Below are 15,980 nucleotides of genomic sequence, written 5' to 3' on the forward strand. Positions count from 1 at the left end.
GTTCATATACAAAACCACTTTATTATAATGTTATGAAATCTGGCCATTAAACACCTGAAAAGCGACAGAAAGACCGAGTGCAAAGGATAATAATGCTTTCTCTCTCCCTTTCTCCATCCCCCCTTCCACTTTCTCTCTCCCCCCCTCTCTTCCCCTCTCGCTCTCTCGTCTCTCTCTCCGTCCCTCTCTCTCCCCTTCTCTCTCACTCTTTCCCTCTCTCTCTCTTTCGCTCTCTCCCTCTCTCTCTCTCGCTGTTTCCCTCTTTCTCGCTCTCGTTGTTTATCCCTCTCTCTCCCCCTTCTCTCTCACTCTCTCCCACTCTCTTTCTCTCTTCCGCTCTCTCCCCCGTCTCTTTCTCGCTGTCTCTCTCTCTCTCCCTCTCTCTCTTCGTCCCTCTCTCCGTCTCTCCTCCATCTCTCTCTCTCTCTCTCTCCCCCTCCCTCTCAGACAAATACTCATGCCACTCTGCTTTACATTCACAATATTCAAAAGTAAGCTTTTAAAACAAATTTCATTCCCCTTTAAACGAGAGTCTGCACTTTATTTTATCTTTATCTCTAATAATTTCCCGCTAAATCTACTGAATTGTTTCGACACAAATTATGAACAAGTAAAACTGAAATGCTGGAAATTATTTGTCCCCTCCCGACACCTGCTGTTCAGGTATGCAAAAAGGGTTAACTGCATGTGTCGTTTCATTAAATGCCGATATCGTCATTTCCACGGAGGGTTTCAGCGTCACAAGGGAGTTTTCCTCTCCTATTAATAAGCATCTGAATCACTGAGCTCTCACTGAACAGCCGCTCCGGCACTCACAGTGATTCGCCGATCCACACAGCGGGACAGAGAGAGCACGCTGCAGAAGGAAGGTTTGCTGGTTCCGTAATGGATCAGAGTCCGGGAACAGCAGAGTGGAGAGTGACAGAAATTCCGAAGAATGTCTTCTGGGCTGCTCAGTTTGTCTTTGCGAAGGATGAATGGATGAGCTTGGATTTTCGAATCACGCACGCATTAACAGTCATTCAAGTGATTTACTACCCTGGTCTCGCTATCATTGCAGTTCCCGGTGAGTGTCTCTTCAATGGTCAACTACACAACAGTATTTAACTGTTCTCTAATGTTTATCACCCGTTTGAAATTATTGCTACTGTCACACACACCAGGTAAGAAATCTCCAAAACTCCAAGTTATGCAACGATGCTGTTCACGGTGCCTCTTGTAATTGTGCGGGTGCGATGGCCAATGATCCAATCGGTAAACTCCGTTCAGTCGTTGCTCACATCATTTCATGACCGAGGCTTTCATATTTTGCCTCTGGGAGAGTTGCCTCCTTTCAGTCTCTCCATATTCCCCTCGGAAATGCCGGCTTTGGAATCAAGTTGCTTCAACTCCTTGCGTTTGCAGCGGAATTTAATCTGACGTCCAAGTGCGCATTACTCTCACAGACAACCGCTCTGTCAACGACCCGCCAACGTCACTGCGGAATTAAGATGGTGATGTTAAAACTGATTCTGACATGGGTCTCAGTTGACGACTCAGAGTGGAAAGGGGTTAGAGTGAGTGAACCGTCGTTGGGAAAAGTGAGAGGGAGAGGGGAGGGAGAGGGAAGCACCGGGGTGACATTCTGTAATTGACAATAATTCCCCACGTCGTTTTCTCCTGCCAGATATGCAATCTGTTTCTCCGCTCTACATGTGCAAAAGGCTGGGGCTGCCGAACTACATATATGTTGCCAAAGACATTTACAGAGTAGTGAATAATGATCAGGGGAGGGAGCCTGCCCTTGATCTAAACAGTCATTGCTGAGGAAATTTATCGAATGGAATTTACGTTTCTGTACATTTCGAATTTGCAGTGCCATTTGCATCCTTCCTGTCAACATATACAATGTTACTGGTTATCAGTGATCGTTATCTGTATTATTCAGTGCGGTTTCATGTGTGATATCGGCCCACAAATACTGCGGTTGATTTTTCACCGATTTCACTTACGATTTGATTCTACTAATCGATTTTCTTGATAGACTTCCCGAGGAGCAATTATTCACTCACGTGACCAAACACAAAGAACAAATCCGATCAATTGTATGATAACAGAAAGCGCTTCCGGATGCGTCCCCATTGATTATTTTTATGCATCTTGCAGTGAACATGGTGACGATTTTAATCCTGTCCAGAGGAAAGTGCGGTCTCTCCGGAGTTGTCACTCGCTACCTGGTTGCCATGGCAGCGGCGGATCTTCTGGTCTCTGCCCTGGACCTGATATTGAGCAAGATTCCGAATGCATACGCGCCAATGGAATTTACCTTTTGGGCTGAGGATACACCAGTGTGTAAAATCCACGCCGTCCTGCTTTACGCCGCCACCGATTGTTCGGTCTGGTTCACCGTCACTTTCACCTTTGACCGGTTTGTGGCCATTTGTTGCCAGAATTTCAAAACAAAATATTGCACCGGGAAAACTGCGGCTCTGATTCTGGGGACGGTAATTGCGATCAGCTGCTTAAAGAACCTTTACTGGTATTTTCGTCTCGCTGGGGCTTATGCACTGATAATTGCTCCATTTATTTGTATGAAAACCGCGTATTATGTGTCTTTATCTGTCGCAATTCCAATAGACTTAGTTCATTACCTTCTCACCCCTGCAATCCCATTCCTGTTGGTTCTCCTGACGAATGCATTGACCGTCCGGCATGTTTTAGCAGAGGGCGCAGGAGACTCCGGTGTGCTGACAAGGGACAGGGTGCCGGGGACCGGAGATGGAGATGGAGAGCCGCAGGAAATCCCTCGTTTTACTGCTGATCATCTCTGGCAATTTCGTCCTGCTGTGGGCACCGTTCACTGTGTATTCTTTGTGGAACCGGCTGTCTGTTGTCTCTGCGGTGAACCTTCCTCCTGATTCTCTGCGAGAACTGGGCTCAATGCTGCAGCTTCCCTGCCTGGCCCAACTAATTCACCACTCATTGCAAGCAAACTCTGCACCAGCGGAGCCCGGAGTTCTCCCTGTCCGTCTCATTCCCCGCCAGCTTTACCACCGCGCATGATTCCTCATTCCGGCTCACTGACGATTATTTTCATCGTTTTTCCTGCATTCACCGGTTTCTATCCCCTCTCTTCCCCATTGGAACGACCTACGTTTGTTAGTGTAGATCGGCACCATCGTTGTGAGCCACAGTTCCGCCGTCAAAGACAAAATTATTGGACTTAAAACATATGTACAACGCCCAAGACAATATAAAACACAAATTAAAATACTGTTATTACAATCAATAACACACTCGATCCCGGGATTGTATCCATGGGCACCGAATATTCCTTCGCCATATATTCTGTGTGTCACAGTGGCCATTGTAACTCACGAGTCCCACCCCATCCCTGGCGGCCACATCAACCAAGGATTCGCCCATTTTAAATCAGCGCGTCCCTCCCTCTCTTGTGCTCACTTCTACCAAAGCCGCCACTCCCTCCCCAGCGGCCATTTCAAGTGAAGCGTCGGACATCCCATCTCACCCGGAAGTTCCGGGTCAAAAATAGGGGTCAAAAATAATGACAGTGTTGCTCGATGCACTGTTTGCAACAGACTTTTCTGTTGCTCATGGTGGATTAAATCACTGATGAGTGTAACAGTTGTCATTCATTCAATAGCACAGCTAACGCTATTTCAACTAGCTGGCTGGCCGCTATGGAGCTACTCTATTGCAGACATCCCACCTCTCCCGGGAGTTCCGGGAGTCTCCCGCAAATTGATGGTGCCTGCTTCCCTGAAATGAGATTTTGCAGGGTGGGATTAATTGAGTGATGGAATGGTGCAGACGGAGCTTCACTGTGTGTTTGGCATTGCAAGTGTGTGTTGGGAGTGTGTGGAGGGAGATTCACTCTGTGTCTGAGACCAGGAGTGTGTTTGATGGGATGGTATGGAGGGAGATCCACTCTGTGTATGACCCCGCAAGTGTGTGATGGGACGGTGTGGAGGTAGATTCACTGTGTGTGTGACCACAGGAGTGTGTGATGGGACGGTGTGGAAGGAAATCCACCCTGCGTCTGACCCGGGTGTGTGTGATGTGACAGTGTGGAGGGAGATTCAATCCGTGTCTGAACCCGGGAGTGTGTGCTGGGACGGTGTGGAGGGCGATTCACTCTGTGTCTGACCCCGGGAGTGTGTGATGGGACGGTGTGAAGGGAGATACACTCTGTGTCTGACCCCGGGTGTGTGTGATGGGATGGTTTTGAGGGAGATTCACTGTGTCTGACCCCGGGAGTGTGTGATGTGATGGTGTGGAGGAAGCTTCATTCTGTGTCTGACCCTGAGAGTGTATAATGGCATGCGGTGGAGGGAGCTTCACTCCGTGTGTAATGTCGTGTATTCCATCCCCCATCCGTCTCGTACTCGGGGCCTCAGTGGTTTACAATATACTTTAATGATTTAGATGAAGGGATTAAAAGTAACATTAGCAAATTTGCTGATGACACAAAGCTGGGTGGCAGTGTGAATTGTCAGCAGGATGTTATGAGAATGCAGGTTGGGTGAGTGGGCAATTGTATGGCAGATGCAGTTTAATATGGATAAATGTGAGGTTATTCAATTTGGTGGCAAGAACAGGAAGGCAGATTACTATCTAAATGGAGTCAAGTTAGGAAAAGGGGAAGTACAAAGAGATCTAGGTGTTCTTGTACATCAGTCCGTGAAAGCGAGCATGCAGGTACAGCAGGCAGTAAAGAAAGCTAATGGCATGCTCGCTTTTATAACAAGAGGAATTGAGTATAGGAGTAAAGAGGTCCTTCTGCAGCTGTACAGGGCCCTGGTGAGACCCCACCAGGAATATTGTGTGCAGTTTTGGTCTCCAAATTTGAGGAAGGACATTCTTGCTATTGAGCGTATGTTCACAAGGTTAATTCCCGGAATGGTGAAACTGTCATATGTTGAAAGATTGGAGTGACTGGGCATGTATACTCTGGAATTTAGAAGAATAAGAGGGGATCTGATTGAAACAGATAAGATTATTAAGGGATTGGACACACTGGAGGCAGGAAGCATGTTCCCGCTGATGGGTGAGTCCAGAACTAGAGGCCACAGTTTAAGAATAAGGGGTAGGCCATATAGAACAGAGATGCGGAAAAACTTTTTCACCCAGAGAGTGGTGGATTTGTGGAATGCTCTACCCGGACTCTGCCAGACCGAGCTCTCTCAGCCTGGAGCTGAGACGCTACTGTGTCAGTGTGAGGAGCTCCGACCCACTGTTGCAGTGCACAGGGTGCGGGGGGCAGCAGAAACCTCAAATAAAACTCGAGTCCGGCACCAGGACAGGAAGTTACAGGTTTATTTATTTCATCATGACAAATGTAAATGAAACAATGTGTGAGCTGCTGACATGCGGGAATAAATAAGCTGCTCCCGACTCACTCACAGTCACACACAATTAACTGACCGGCGACAACGAGTGACCGGTTGAATAATCAGTCCCGTTTCTCACCGTCACTCTGCATCGGGGAACCGATGATTATAAAATCACACTTCAGGGCCGTGTCCGGGATCGCTGCAGATCCGGGGTCACTGCCGAGGGATTTGTCCATTTAACATCATTATATCGGCCAGGCTGCCGAATGCACCGTCCTCAGCAAAGGGGGCAAAAGGATTCTCTCCCGGGACCATCCCCCCCACCCCGGGACACCGGTGTCCCAGACTGAGCCCCGGACCCCGGGCTCTTCCTGTCCGGGTAATTCCCCGGGGAGTCACGTCGGTGTCTCGTACACGCACTTCCGGTGGAAGCTGTCCCGCCGGACAACAGGCGGAAACACGTCACTGCGGGACCGCTGCGAGCGACGCACACAGCGCGAGGCCCGAGCCGGGTCCGTTAAAACCGTTGAAAGTTGAACCAGGCGCGCGGCCGTTAAAGGTAAGGGCGGGAGTTAAAGGGGAGGGCGGGGAGTCGGCCAAATGTCCCCATCCCGCGGGCGGGGATGTTCACACATTCAGATGTTCACAGGATCACAGATGCACCATCAGTCCGGGTCTGGGTTCCAGGTAAGATAAAGGTTAAAGGAATCGGCCAAATGCCCACAGATCCACCATCAGTCCGGGTCTGAACCCCTGCAGAGATATCAGTTCCTTCATCCCGGTCTCACTGAACCGATTCCCCTCCAGCCTGAAACAGATGGGAGAATAAAGATGAAATAAACAGATTACACAACAGTGTCAGTAACAGGGGACCGGGGTTAATGTTTCAACAACACTCACAGACAAATATCACCAGAAAACCCGCGGATCCGCTGATATTTTATCACATTGAACATTAACACAAACACTCACTCGATCCGCTCCAGACTCGGGAGGGTCAGTATGAGGCGGCGGAGAGCGGGGACAGATCCGTCTGTCAGAGCGTTGTATCTCAGGTTCAGCTCCGTCAGTGATGGTTTTGTACTGAGAGCGGAGACGAGATCCTCGGCACCAGAATCTGTGAGACCGACACGTTTCAGCCTGGAGATGAGAAAGAGTGAGGGTGAAGGACACAGAGAGACAGGAGACGGTACAAATCCCCAGTGTTTATCAGTAACACAATTACTGATCACATTAATGTTCAGTGTCAGACACCCAGTGACTGTAAACACAATCTCCCACAGTCTGGTACTTACTCCAGTTTCTGTATTTTACACTCCGGGTTCCTCAGAGCCGCAAACACCAGTTTCACTCCTGAATCTCCCAGTTTATTATAACTCAGGTCCAGATCCGTCAGTGATGGGTTTGTACTGAGAGCGGAGGCGAGATCCTCGGCCCCAGAATCTGTGAGACCGACACTGTCCAGCCTGGAGATGAGAGAGAGTGAGGGTGAAGGACACAGAGAGACAGGAGACGGTACAAATCCCCAGTGTTTATCAGTAACACAATTACTGATCACATTAATGTTCAGTGTCAGACACCCAGTGACTGTAAACACAATCTCCCACAGTCTGGAGATGAGAGAGAGTGAGGGTGAAGGACACAGAGAGACAGGAGACAATACAAATCCCCAGTGTTTATCAGTAACACAATTACTGATCACATTAATGTTCAGTGCCAGACACCCAGTGACTGTAAACACAATCTCCCACAGCCTGGAGATGAGAGAGAGTGAGGGTGAAGGACACAGAGAGACAGGAGACGGTACAAATCCCCAGTGTTTATCAGTAACACAATTACTGATCACATTAATGTTCAGTGTCAGACACCCAGTGACTGTAAACACAATCTCCCACCGTCTGGTACTTACCACAGTTTCTGTATTTTACACTCCGGGTTCCTCAGAGCCGCAAACACCAGTTTCACTCCTGAATCTCCCAGTTTATTATAACTCAGGTCCAGATCCGTCAGTGATGGGTTTGTACTGAGAGCGGAGACGAGATCCTCGGCACCAGAATCTGTGAGACCGACATTGTCCAGCCTGGAGATGAGAGAGAGTGAGGGTGAAGGACACAGAGAAGCAGGAGACGGTACAAATCCCCAGTGTTTATCAGTAACACAATTACTGATATTTTCTTCAGCACGACTGCGCAAGTCGGCCAGTGAGAACAGCGAGAAGAGTTTAAAAGGAAGACAGATTTACAGAGCGAGCGTCAGAGGAGCGGGAGACAGAGTAGGAAGGCTTTGGCTCAACGGGGCTTCGACGATAAAGGGTCGAGGCGAGGTAGGTTATCTGTTTACAATACAGACAGAGAGTATGTGTGTCAGGCTGGGTTTCTGTGCTCGGTGTCAGATGTGGGAGATCCTGGAGACTCTCAGCCTCCCGGACGGCAACATCTGCACCCGGTGTGTCGAGCTGCAGCTCCTCAGGGACCGAGTTAGGGAAGTGGAGATGCAGCTCGATGACCTTCGTCTGGTCAGGGAGAGCGAGGAGGTGATAGAGAGGAGTTACCGGCAGGTGGTCACACCGGGGCCACGGGAGACCGAGGAACTGGGTCACAGTCAGGAGAGGGAAGGGCAAGAAGCAGGTACTAGTGAAGACCCCAGTGGCTGTTCCCCTTGACAATAAGTACTCCGGTTTGAGTACTGCTGGAGAGGGAGCAACAACAGCTGCACCTCTGGCACAGTCTGGCCCTGTGGCTCAGGAGGGTGGGGAAAGGAAGAGGATGGCAGCAGAGATAGGGGACTATAGTTAGGGGGTCAGACAGACGATTCTGTGGACGCAGTAAAGAAACTCGGATGGTAGTTTGCCTCCCAGTTCCCAGGGCCAGGATATTCCTGATCACGTCCAAGATATCCTGCAGTGGGAGGGAGAACAACTGGAGGTCGTGGTACATATTGGTACCAGTGACGTACGTAGGAAAAGGGAAGAGGTCCTGAAAACAGACTACAGGGTGTTCGGAAGTAATTTGAGAAGCAGGACCTCAAAGGTAGTGATCTCGGAATTACAGCCTGTGCCACGTGACAGTGAGAATAAGATTAGGATGAGGTAGAGGATAAACGCGTGGCTGAGGGATTGGAGCAGGAGGCAGGGATTCAGATTTCTGGATCATTGGGACCTCTTTTGGAGCAGGTGTGACCTGTACAAAAATGACGGGTTGCACTTGAATCCCAGGGGGAACGATATCCTGACAGCAAGGTTTGCTAAGGCTACTGGGGAGAGTTTAAACTAGAATTGCTGGGGGGAGGGAACCAAATTGATGTGATGGAGGAGAGGAAGGTTGGCTCACAAATAGAGAGAATTTGGAGACAGTGTGAAAGGGAGGATACGCAGGTGATAGAGAAGGGAGGCACTCAGTCCGATGGTTTGAGATGTGTCTATTTTAATGCAAGGAGTATGATGAATAAAATAAATGATTGTCTGTGTCTGAGTGAGTCTCTGTGGGTGGAAGTTAGGAACAGGAAGGGGTCAATAACTCTACTGGGTGTATTGTACAGACCACCCAACAGTAACACGGACATCATGGAGCAGATAGGGAGACCGATTCTGGAAAGGAGAAACAATAACAGGGTTGTTGAAGTGGGAGATTTTAATTTCCCAACTATTGATTAGAATCTCCCTAGAGTGAGGGGTGTCGATGGGGTGGAGTTTGTGAAGTGTGTTCAGGAAGGTTTCTTGAAGCAATATAAGCCTACAAGAGGAGAGGCTGTACTTGATCTGGGTTTGGGAAACGAACCTGGTCAGGTGTCAGATCTCTCAGTGGGACAGCATTTTGGAGATAGTGATCGCAATTCTATCTCTTTAACCATAGCATCTTGGAGGAAGGGGGATGGGGAAGAGAGATCCCACAGGAGGAAGGGGATGGGGAAGAGAGATCCCAGAGCAGGAAGGGGGACGGGGGGAGGAGACCCCAAAGGAGGAAGGGGGACGGGGAGGAGAGATCCCACAGGAGGAAGGGGGACAGGGAGGAGAGATCCCTCAGGAGGAAGGGGGACGGGGAGGAGAGATCCCACAGCAGGAAGGGGGACGGGGAGGAGAGATCCCACAGGAGGAAGGGAGACGGGGAGGGGAGATCCCACAGGAGGAAGGGGGACGGGGAAGAGAGATCCCTCAGGAGGAAGGGGAACGGGGAGGGGATCCCACAGGAGGAAGGGGGACGGGGAGGGGAGATCCCACAGGAGGAAGGGGGACGGGGAGGAGAGATCCCTCAGGAGGAAGGGGGACGGGGAGGAGATATCCCTCAGGAGGAAGGGGGACGGGGAGGAGAGATCCCACAGGAGGAAGGAGGACGGGGAGGAGACACCCCACAGGTGGTAGGGGGATGGGGAGGAGAGACCCCACAGGAGGAAGGGGAACGGGGAGGAGAGACCCCATAGGAGGAAGGGGGATGGGGAGGAGAGATCCCTCAGGAGGAAGGGGGACGGGGAGGAGAGACCGCACAGGAGGAAGGGGGATGGGGAAGAGAGATCCCACAGGAGGAAGGGGATGGGGAAGAGAGATCCCACAGCAGGAAGGGGGACGGGGGGAGGAGACCCCACAGGAGGAAGGGGGACGGGGAGGAGAGATCCCACAGTAGGAAGGGGGACGGGGAGGAGAGATCCCTCAGGAGGAAGGGGGACGGGGTGGAGAGATCCCACAGCAGCAAGGGGGACGGGGAGGAGAGAACCCACAGGAGGAAGGGGAACGCGGAGGAGATGCCACAGGTGGAAGGGGGACGGGGAGGAGAGATCCCACAGTAGGAAGGGGGACGGGGAGGAGAGATCCCTCAGGAGGAAGGGGGACGGGGAGGAGAGATCCCACAGCAGCAAGGGGGACGGGGAGGAGAGAACCCACAGGAGGAAGGGGAACGGGGAGGAGACCCCACAGGAGGAAGGGGGACGGGGAGGAGAGATCCCTCAGGAGGAAGGGGGATGGGGAGGAGAGATCCCCCAGGAGGAAGGGGGACGGGGAAGAGATCCCACAGGAGGAAGGTGGACGGGGAGGAGAGATCCCACAGGTGGTAGGGGGACGGGGAAGAGAGATTCCACAGGTGGAAGGGGGACGGGGAGGAGAGACCCCACAGGAGGAAGGGGGACGGGGAGGAGAGACCCCACAGGAGGAAGAGGAACGGGGAGGAGAGATCGCTCAGGAGAAAGGGGGATGGGGAGGAGAGATCCCCCAGGAGGAAGGGGGACGGGGAAGAGATCCCACAGGAGGAAGGTGGACGTGGAGGAGAGATCCCACAGGAGGAAGGTGGACGGGGAGGAGAGATCCCACAGGAGGAAGGTGGACGGGGAGGAGAGATCCCACAGGAGGAGGGGTGATGCGGAAGAGAGATCCCACAGGAGGAAGGGGGACGGGGAGGAGAGATCCCACAGGAGTAAGGGGGACGGGGAGGAGAGACCCAAAAGGAGGAAGTGGGACGGGGAGGACAGACCCCACAGGAGGAAGGGGGTCGGGGAGGACAGACCCCACAGGAAGGGGGACGGGGAGGAGAGATCCCACAAGAGAAAGGGGGACGGGGAGGAGAGATCCCACAGGAGGAAGGGGGACGGGGAGGAGAGATCCCACAGGAGGAATGGGGACGGGCAGGAGAGATCCCACAGGTGGAATGGGGACAGGGAGGAGAGATCCCACAAGAGGAAGGGGGACTGGGAAGAGAACCCACAGGAGGAAGGGGGACGGGCAGGAGAGATCCCACAGGAGGAAGCGGGACGGGGAGGATAGACCGCACAGGGGGAAGGGGGACGGGGCCGAGAGACCGCACAGGGGGAAGGGGGACGGGGAGGGGAGATCCCACAGGCGGAAGGGGGATGGGGAGTGGAGATCCCACAGGCGGAAGGGGGACGGGGAGGAGAGATCCCACAGGAGTAAGCGGGACGGGGAGGAGAGACCCAAAAGGAGGAAGTGGGACGGGGAGGACAGACCCCACAGGAGGAAGGGGGTCGGGGAGGACAGACCCCACAGGAAGGGGGACGGGGAGGAGAGATCCCACAGGAGAAAGGGGGACGGGGAGGAGAGATCCCACAGGAGGAAGCGGGACGGGGAGGAGAGACCGCACAGGGGGAAGGGGGACGGGGCCGAGAGACCGCACAGGGGGAAGGGGGACGGGGAGGGGAGATCCCACAGGCGGAAGGGGGATGGGGAGTGGAGATCCCACAGGCGGAGGGGGGACAGGGAGGAGAGACCCCACAGGAGGAAGCGGGACGGGGAGGGGAGATCCCACAGGCGGAAGGGGGATGGGGAGGAGAGATCCCACAGGAGAAAGGGGGACGGGGAGGAGAGAACCCACAGGAGGAAGGGGAACGCGGAGGAGATGCCACAGGTGGAAGGGGGACGGGGAGGAGAGATCCCACAGTAGGAAGGGGGACGGGGAGGAGAGATCCCTCAGGAGGAAGGGGGACGGGGAGGAGAGATCCCACAGCAGCAAGGGGGACGGGGAGGAGAGAACCCACAGGAGGAAGGGGAACGGGGAGGAGACCCCACAGGAGGAAGGGGGACGGGGAGGAGAGATCCCTCAGGAGGAAGGGGGATGGGGAGGAGAGATCCCCCAGGAGGAAGGGGGACGGGGAAGAGATCCCACAGGAGGAAGGTGGACGGGGAGGAGAGATCCCACAGGTGGTAGGGGGACGGGGAAGAGAGATTCCACAGGTGGAAGGGGGACGGGGAGGAGAGACCCCACAGGAGGAAGGGGGACGGGGAGGAGAGACCCCACAGGAGGAAGAGGAACGGGGAGGAGAGATCGCTCAGGAGAAAGGGGGATGGGGAGGAGAGATCCCCCAGGAGGAAGGGGGACGGGGAAGAGATCCCACAGGAGGAAGGTGGACGGGGAGGAGAGATCCCACAGGAGGAAGGTGGACGGGGAGGAGAGATCCCACAGGAGGAGGGGTGATGCGGAAGAGAGATCCCACAGGAGGAAGGGGGACGGGGAGGAGAGATCCCACAGGAGGAAGGGGAACGGGGAGGAGACCCCACAGGAGGAAGGGGGACGGGGAGGAGAGATCGCTCAGGAGAAAGGGGGATGGGGAGGAGAGATCCCCCAGGAGGAAGGGGGACGGGGAAGAGATCCCACAGGAGGAAGGTGGACGGGGAGGAGAGATCCCACAGGAGGAAGGTGGACGGGGAGGAGAGATCCCACAGGAGGAGGGGTGATGCGGAAGAGAGATCCCACAGGAGGAAGGGGGACGGGGAGGAGAGATCCCACAGGAGTAAGGGGGACGGGGAGGAGAGACCCAAAAGGAGGAAGTGGGACGGGGAGGACAGACCCCACAGGAGGAAGGGGGTCGGGGAGGACAGACCCCACAGGAAGGGGGACGGGGAGGAGAGATCCCTCAAGAGAAAGGGGGACGGGGAGGAGAGATCCCACAGGAGGAAGGGGGACGGGGAGGAGAGATCCCACAAGAGGATGGGGGACTGGGAAGAGAACCCACAGGAGGAAGGGGGACGGGCAGGAGAGACCCAAAAGGAGGAAGTGGGACGGGGAGGACAGACCCCACAGGAGGAAGGGGGTCGGGGAGGACAGACCCCACAGGAAGGGGGACGGGGAGGAGAGATCCCTCAAGAGAAAGGGGGACGGGGAGGAGAGATCCCTCAAGAGAAAGGGGGACGGGGAGGAGAGATCCCACAGGAGGAAGGGGGACGGGGAGGAGAGATCCCACAAGAGGATGGGGGACTGGGAAGAGACCCCACAGGAGGAAGGGCGATGGGGAAGAGAGATCCCACAGGAGGAAGGGGGATGGGTAAGAGAGATCCCACAGGAGGAAGGGGGATGGGGAGGAGAGGTCCCACAGGAGGAATGGGGATGGGGAGGAGAGATCCCACAGGTGGAAGGGGGATGGGGACGAGAGATCCTACTTTTGGAAGGGGGATGGGGAAGAGAGATCCCACAGGAGGAAGGGGGATGGGGAGGAGAGATCGCACAGGAGGAAGGGGGATGGGGAAGAGAGATCCCACAGGAGGAAGGGGGATGGGGAAGAGAGATCCCACAGGAGGAAGGGGGATGGGGAAGAGAGATCCCACAGGAGGAAGGGGATTGGGAAGAGAGATCCCACAGGAGGAACGGGGATGGGTAAGAGAGATCCCACAGGAGGAAGGGGGATGGGGAGGAGAGGTCCCACAGGAGGAATGGGGATGGGGAGGAGAGATCCCACAGGAGGAAGGGGGATGGGGACGAGAGATCCTACTTTTGGAAGGGGGATGGGGAAGAGAGATCCCACAGGAGGAAGGGGGATGGGGAGGAGAGATCGCACAGGAGGAAGGGGGATGGGGAAGAGAGATCCCACAGGAGGAAGGGGGATGGGGAAGAGAGATCCCACAGGAGGAAGGGGATTGGGAAGAGAGATCCCACAGGAGGAAGGGGGATGGGGAGGAGAGATCCCACAGGAGGAAGGGGGATGTGGAAGAGAGATCCCACAAGAGGAAGGGGGATGTGGAAGAAAGATCCCACAGGTAGAAGAGGAATGGGGTAGCAATCACTACAGGAAGGATGTGGAAACCATAGACAGGGTGCAGAGGAGATTTACAAGGATGTTGCCTGGATTGGGGAGCATGCCTTATGAGAACAGGTTGAGTGAACTCGGCCTTTTCTCTTGGAGTGACGGAGGATGAGAGGTGATTTGATAGAGGTTTACAAGATAATGAGAGGCATTGATCGTGTAGATAGTCGTTCTTTTCCCCAGGGCTGAAATGGCTAGCACGAGAGGGCATAGTTTTAAGAATGGGCTGCTGGAGGTGAAAACTTTAAACTCCAGGATGGTTACATGGAGCTTAGAAATATAGAGCACTATGGGTAAAACCGAGGTAATTCTAAGGTAGAAGCATGTTCAGCACAGCTTTGTGGGCCGAAGGGCCTGTATTGTCCTGTATGTTTTCTATGTGTCAACTGATCACATTCATTCTCAGTGTCAGACACCCAGTGACTGTAAACACAATCTCCCACAGTCTGGTACTCACCACAGTTTCTGTATTTTACACTCCACGTTCTTCAGAGCCGCAGACACCAGTTTCACTCCTGAATCTCCCAGGTCATTCCGCCCAAGTCTAAACGCAAACAGACAGATTGATAAACAAAGTGATTCAAACCGTGGGTCTGGGGGAATTTCTCTCACTCGGATATTTCAGGAAACATTAAACTGTCCAGTAAATCACTGATCGGAGTTCCCATCACTGTCAATGTCCCTCACTGCCCAGCTCCAGGGTATTTACCGAATGTCGGTAATTTCGTCTGTCGGTGTGACCCTCTAAACCCCACATATACTGTCCCATTCCCTGATGGAGAGAAAAGTGTTTCTGACCGAAATGCAGAAATGTCAATGGGACACAGCGAAATAGACCCACCCAAGCTAAAGGGATGGGGAAGAGAGATCCCACAGGAGGTAGGGGGTTGGGGAAGAGATCCCAGAGGAGGAAGGGGGATGGGGAAGAGAGATCCCACAGGAGGAAGGGGGTTGGGGAAGAGATCCCACAGGAGGAAGGGGGATGGGGAAGAGAGATCCCACAGGAGGAAGGGTGATGGGGGAGAGAGATCCCACAGGAGGAAGGGGGATGGGGAAGAGAGATCCCACAGCAGGAAGGGGGATGGGAGAGAGAGATACCACCAGAGGAAGGGGGATGGGGATGAGAGATCCCACAGGAGGAAGGGGGATGGGGGAGAGAAATCCCACAGAAGGAATTGGAATGGGGAATAGAGATCCCATAGGATGATGGGGCATGGGGACGAGAGACGAGACAGGAGGAAGTGGGTGGGGAAGCAAGATCATACAGGAGGTTGGGGGATGCTGAGGAGAGATCCAATAGTTGGAAGGAAGGGGGAGTGGGAACAGAGACCCCAGAGGATGAAAGGGGGATGGGAAAGCGAGATCTCACAGGAGGATTGCTACCCATGCTACGTGCTAGTGAGGCTAGAAATAGGAAGATAATGCAGCTAAATACGTGGATGAGGGGATGGTGCATGAGGGAGGGGCTCATGTTTCTGGACAATTGGGCTTTCTTCCAGGGGAGGTGGGACCAGTTCGAATTGGACAGTTTGCACCTGAACTGGAGGGGACTAACATCCTTGTCGGTAGGTTAGCAAGTTCTGCTCCGGGGGTTTTAAACAAGGTTGCAGGGGGAGGGGAACCAGAGTGTTAGAGCAGATAGTGAGGTGGTGGAGGATAAGGGTCATGCGAGGACTGCTTCTATAGACAGATATCAATGGTTTGTATGTGATAGAAATGTTCTCAGGTGCATCTATTTCAATGCAAGGAGTATTGCAGGTAAGGCAGATGAGTTTAGATCGTGGATTGGCACGATGATATCGACATTATTGCTATTAGTAAGAGTTGGTTTGCAGGAGGGGCAGGACTGGCAGCTTCATGTTCCGGGTTTCCATTGTTTCAGATGTGATAAGGGGGTAGGGATGAAAGGGAGAGGAGTGGCATTACCAGTCAGGGGAATATCACAGCTGTGCGTAGACGGGACAGCCCGGAGGGTTCGTCTACAGAGGCCATATGGGTGGAGCTGAGGAACGGGAAAGGTGTGACCACACTAATAGGGTTGTATTATAGACCGCCCAGTAGTCAGAGAGAATTCGAGGAGCAAATCTGTTGAGAGGTAGCACACCAATGTAAGAAACAGAAAGTTGTAATAGT

At 53.6% G+C, this 15,980-nt stretch overlaps 1 protein-coding gene across 1 annotated transcript in view; it reads right to left on the reverse strand.

The window, feature by feature from the left end:
* Window positions 1–14,309: 14,309 nt before the first annotated feature.
* Window positions 14,310–15,980, reverse strand: part of LOC132388325 (NACHT, LRR and PYD domains-containing protein 3-like) — a gene marked incomplete at its 3' end in the record, with an annotated part of 61,368 nt that continues 59,697 nt past the window's right edge. Inside the window, exon 14 of the mRNA XM_059960660.1 lies at window positions 14,310–14,391. Coding sequence (XP_059816643.1) covers window positions 14,310–14,391 — 82 coding nt within the window. The remainder of the gene's footprint in view (window positions 14,392–15,980) is intronic.

The sequence above is a fragment of the Hypanus sabinus genome, unplaced genomic scaffold (genome assembly GCF_030144855.1).
Source record: "Hypanus sabinus isolate sHypSab1 unplaced genomic scaffold, sHypSab1.hap1 scaffold_298, whole genome shotgun sequence".
Taxonomy (NCBI): domain Eukaryota; kingdom Metazoa; phylum Chordata; class Chondrichthyes; order Myliobatiformes; family Dasyatidae; genus Hypanus; species Hypanus sabinus.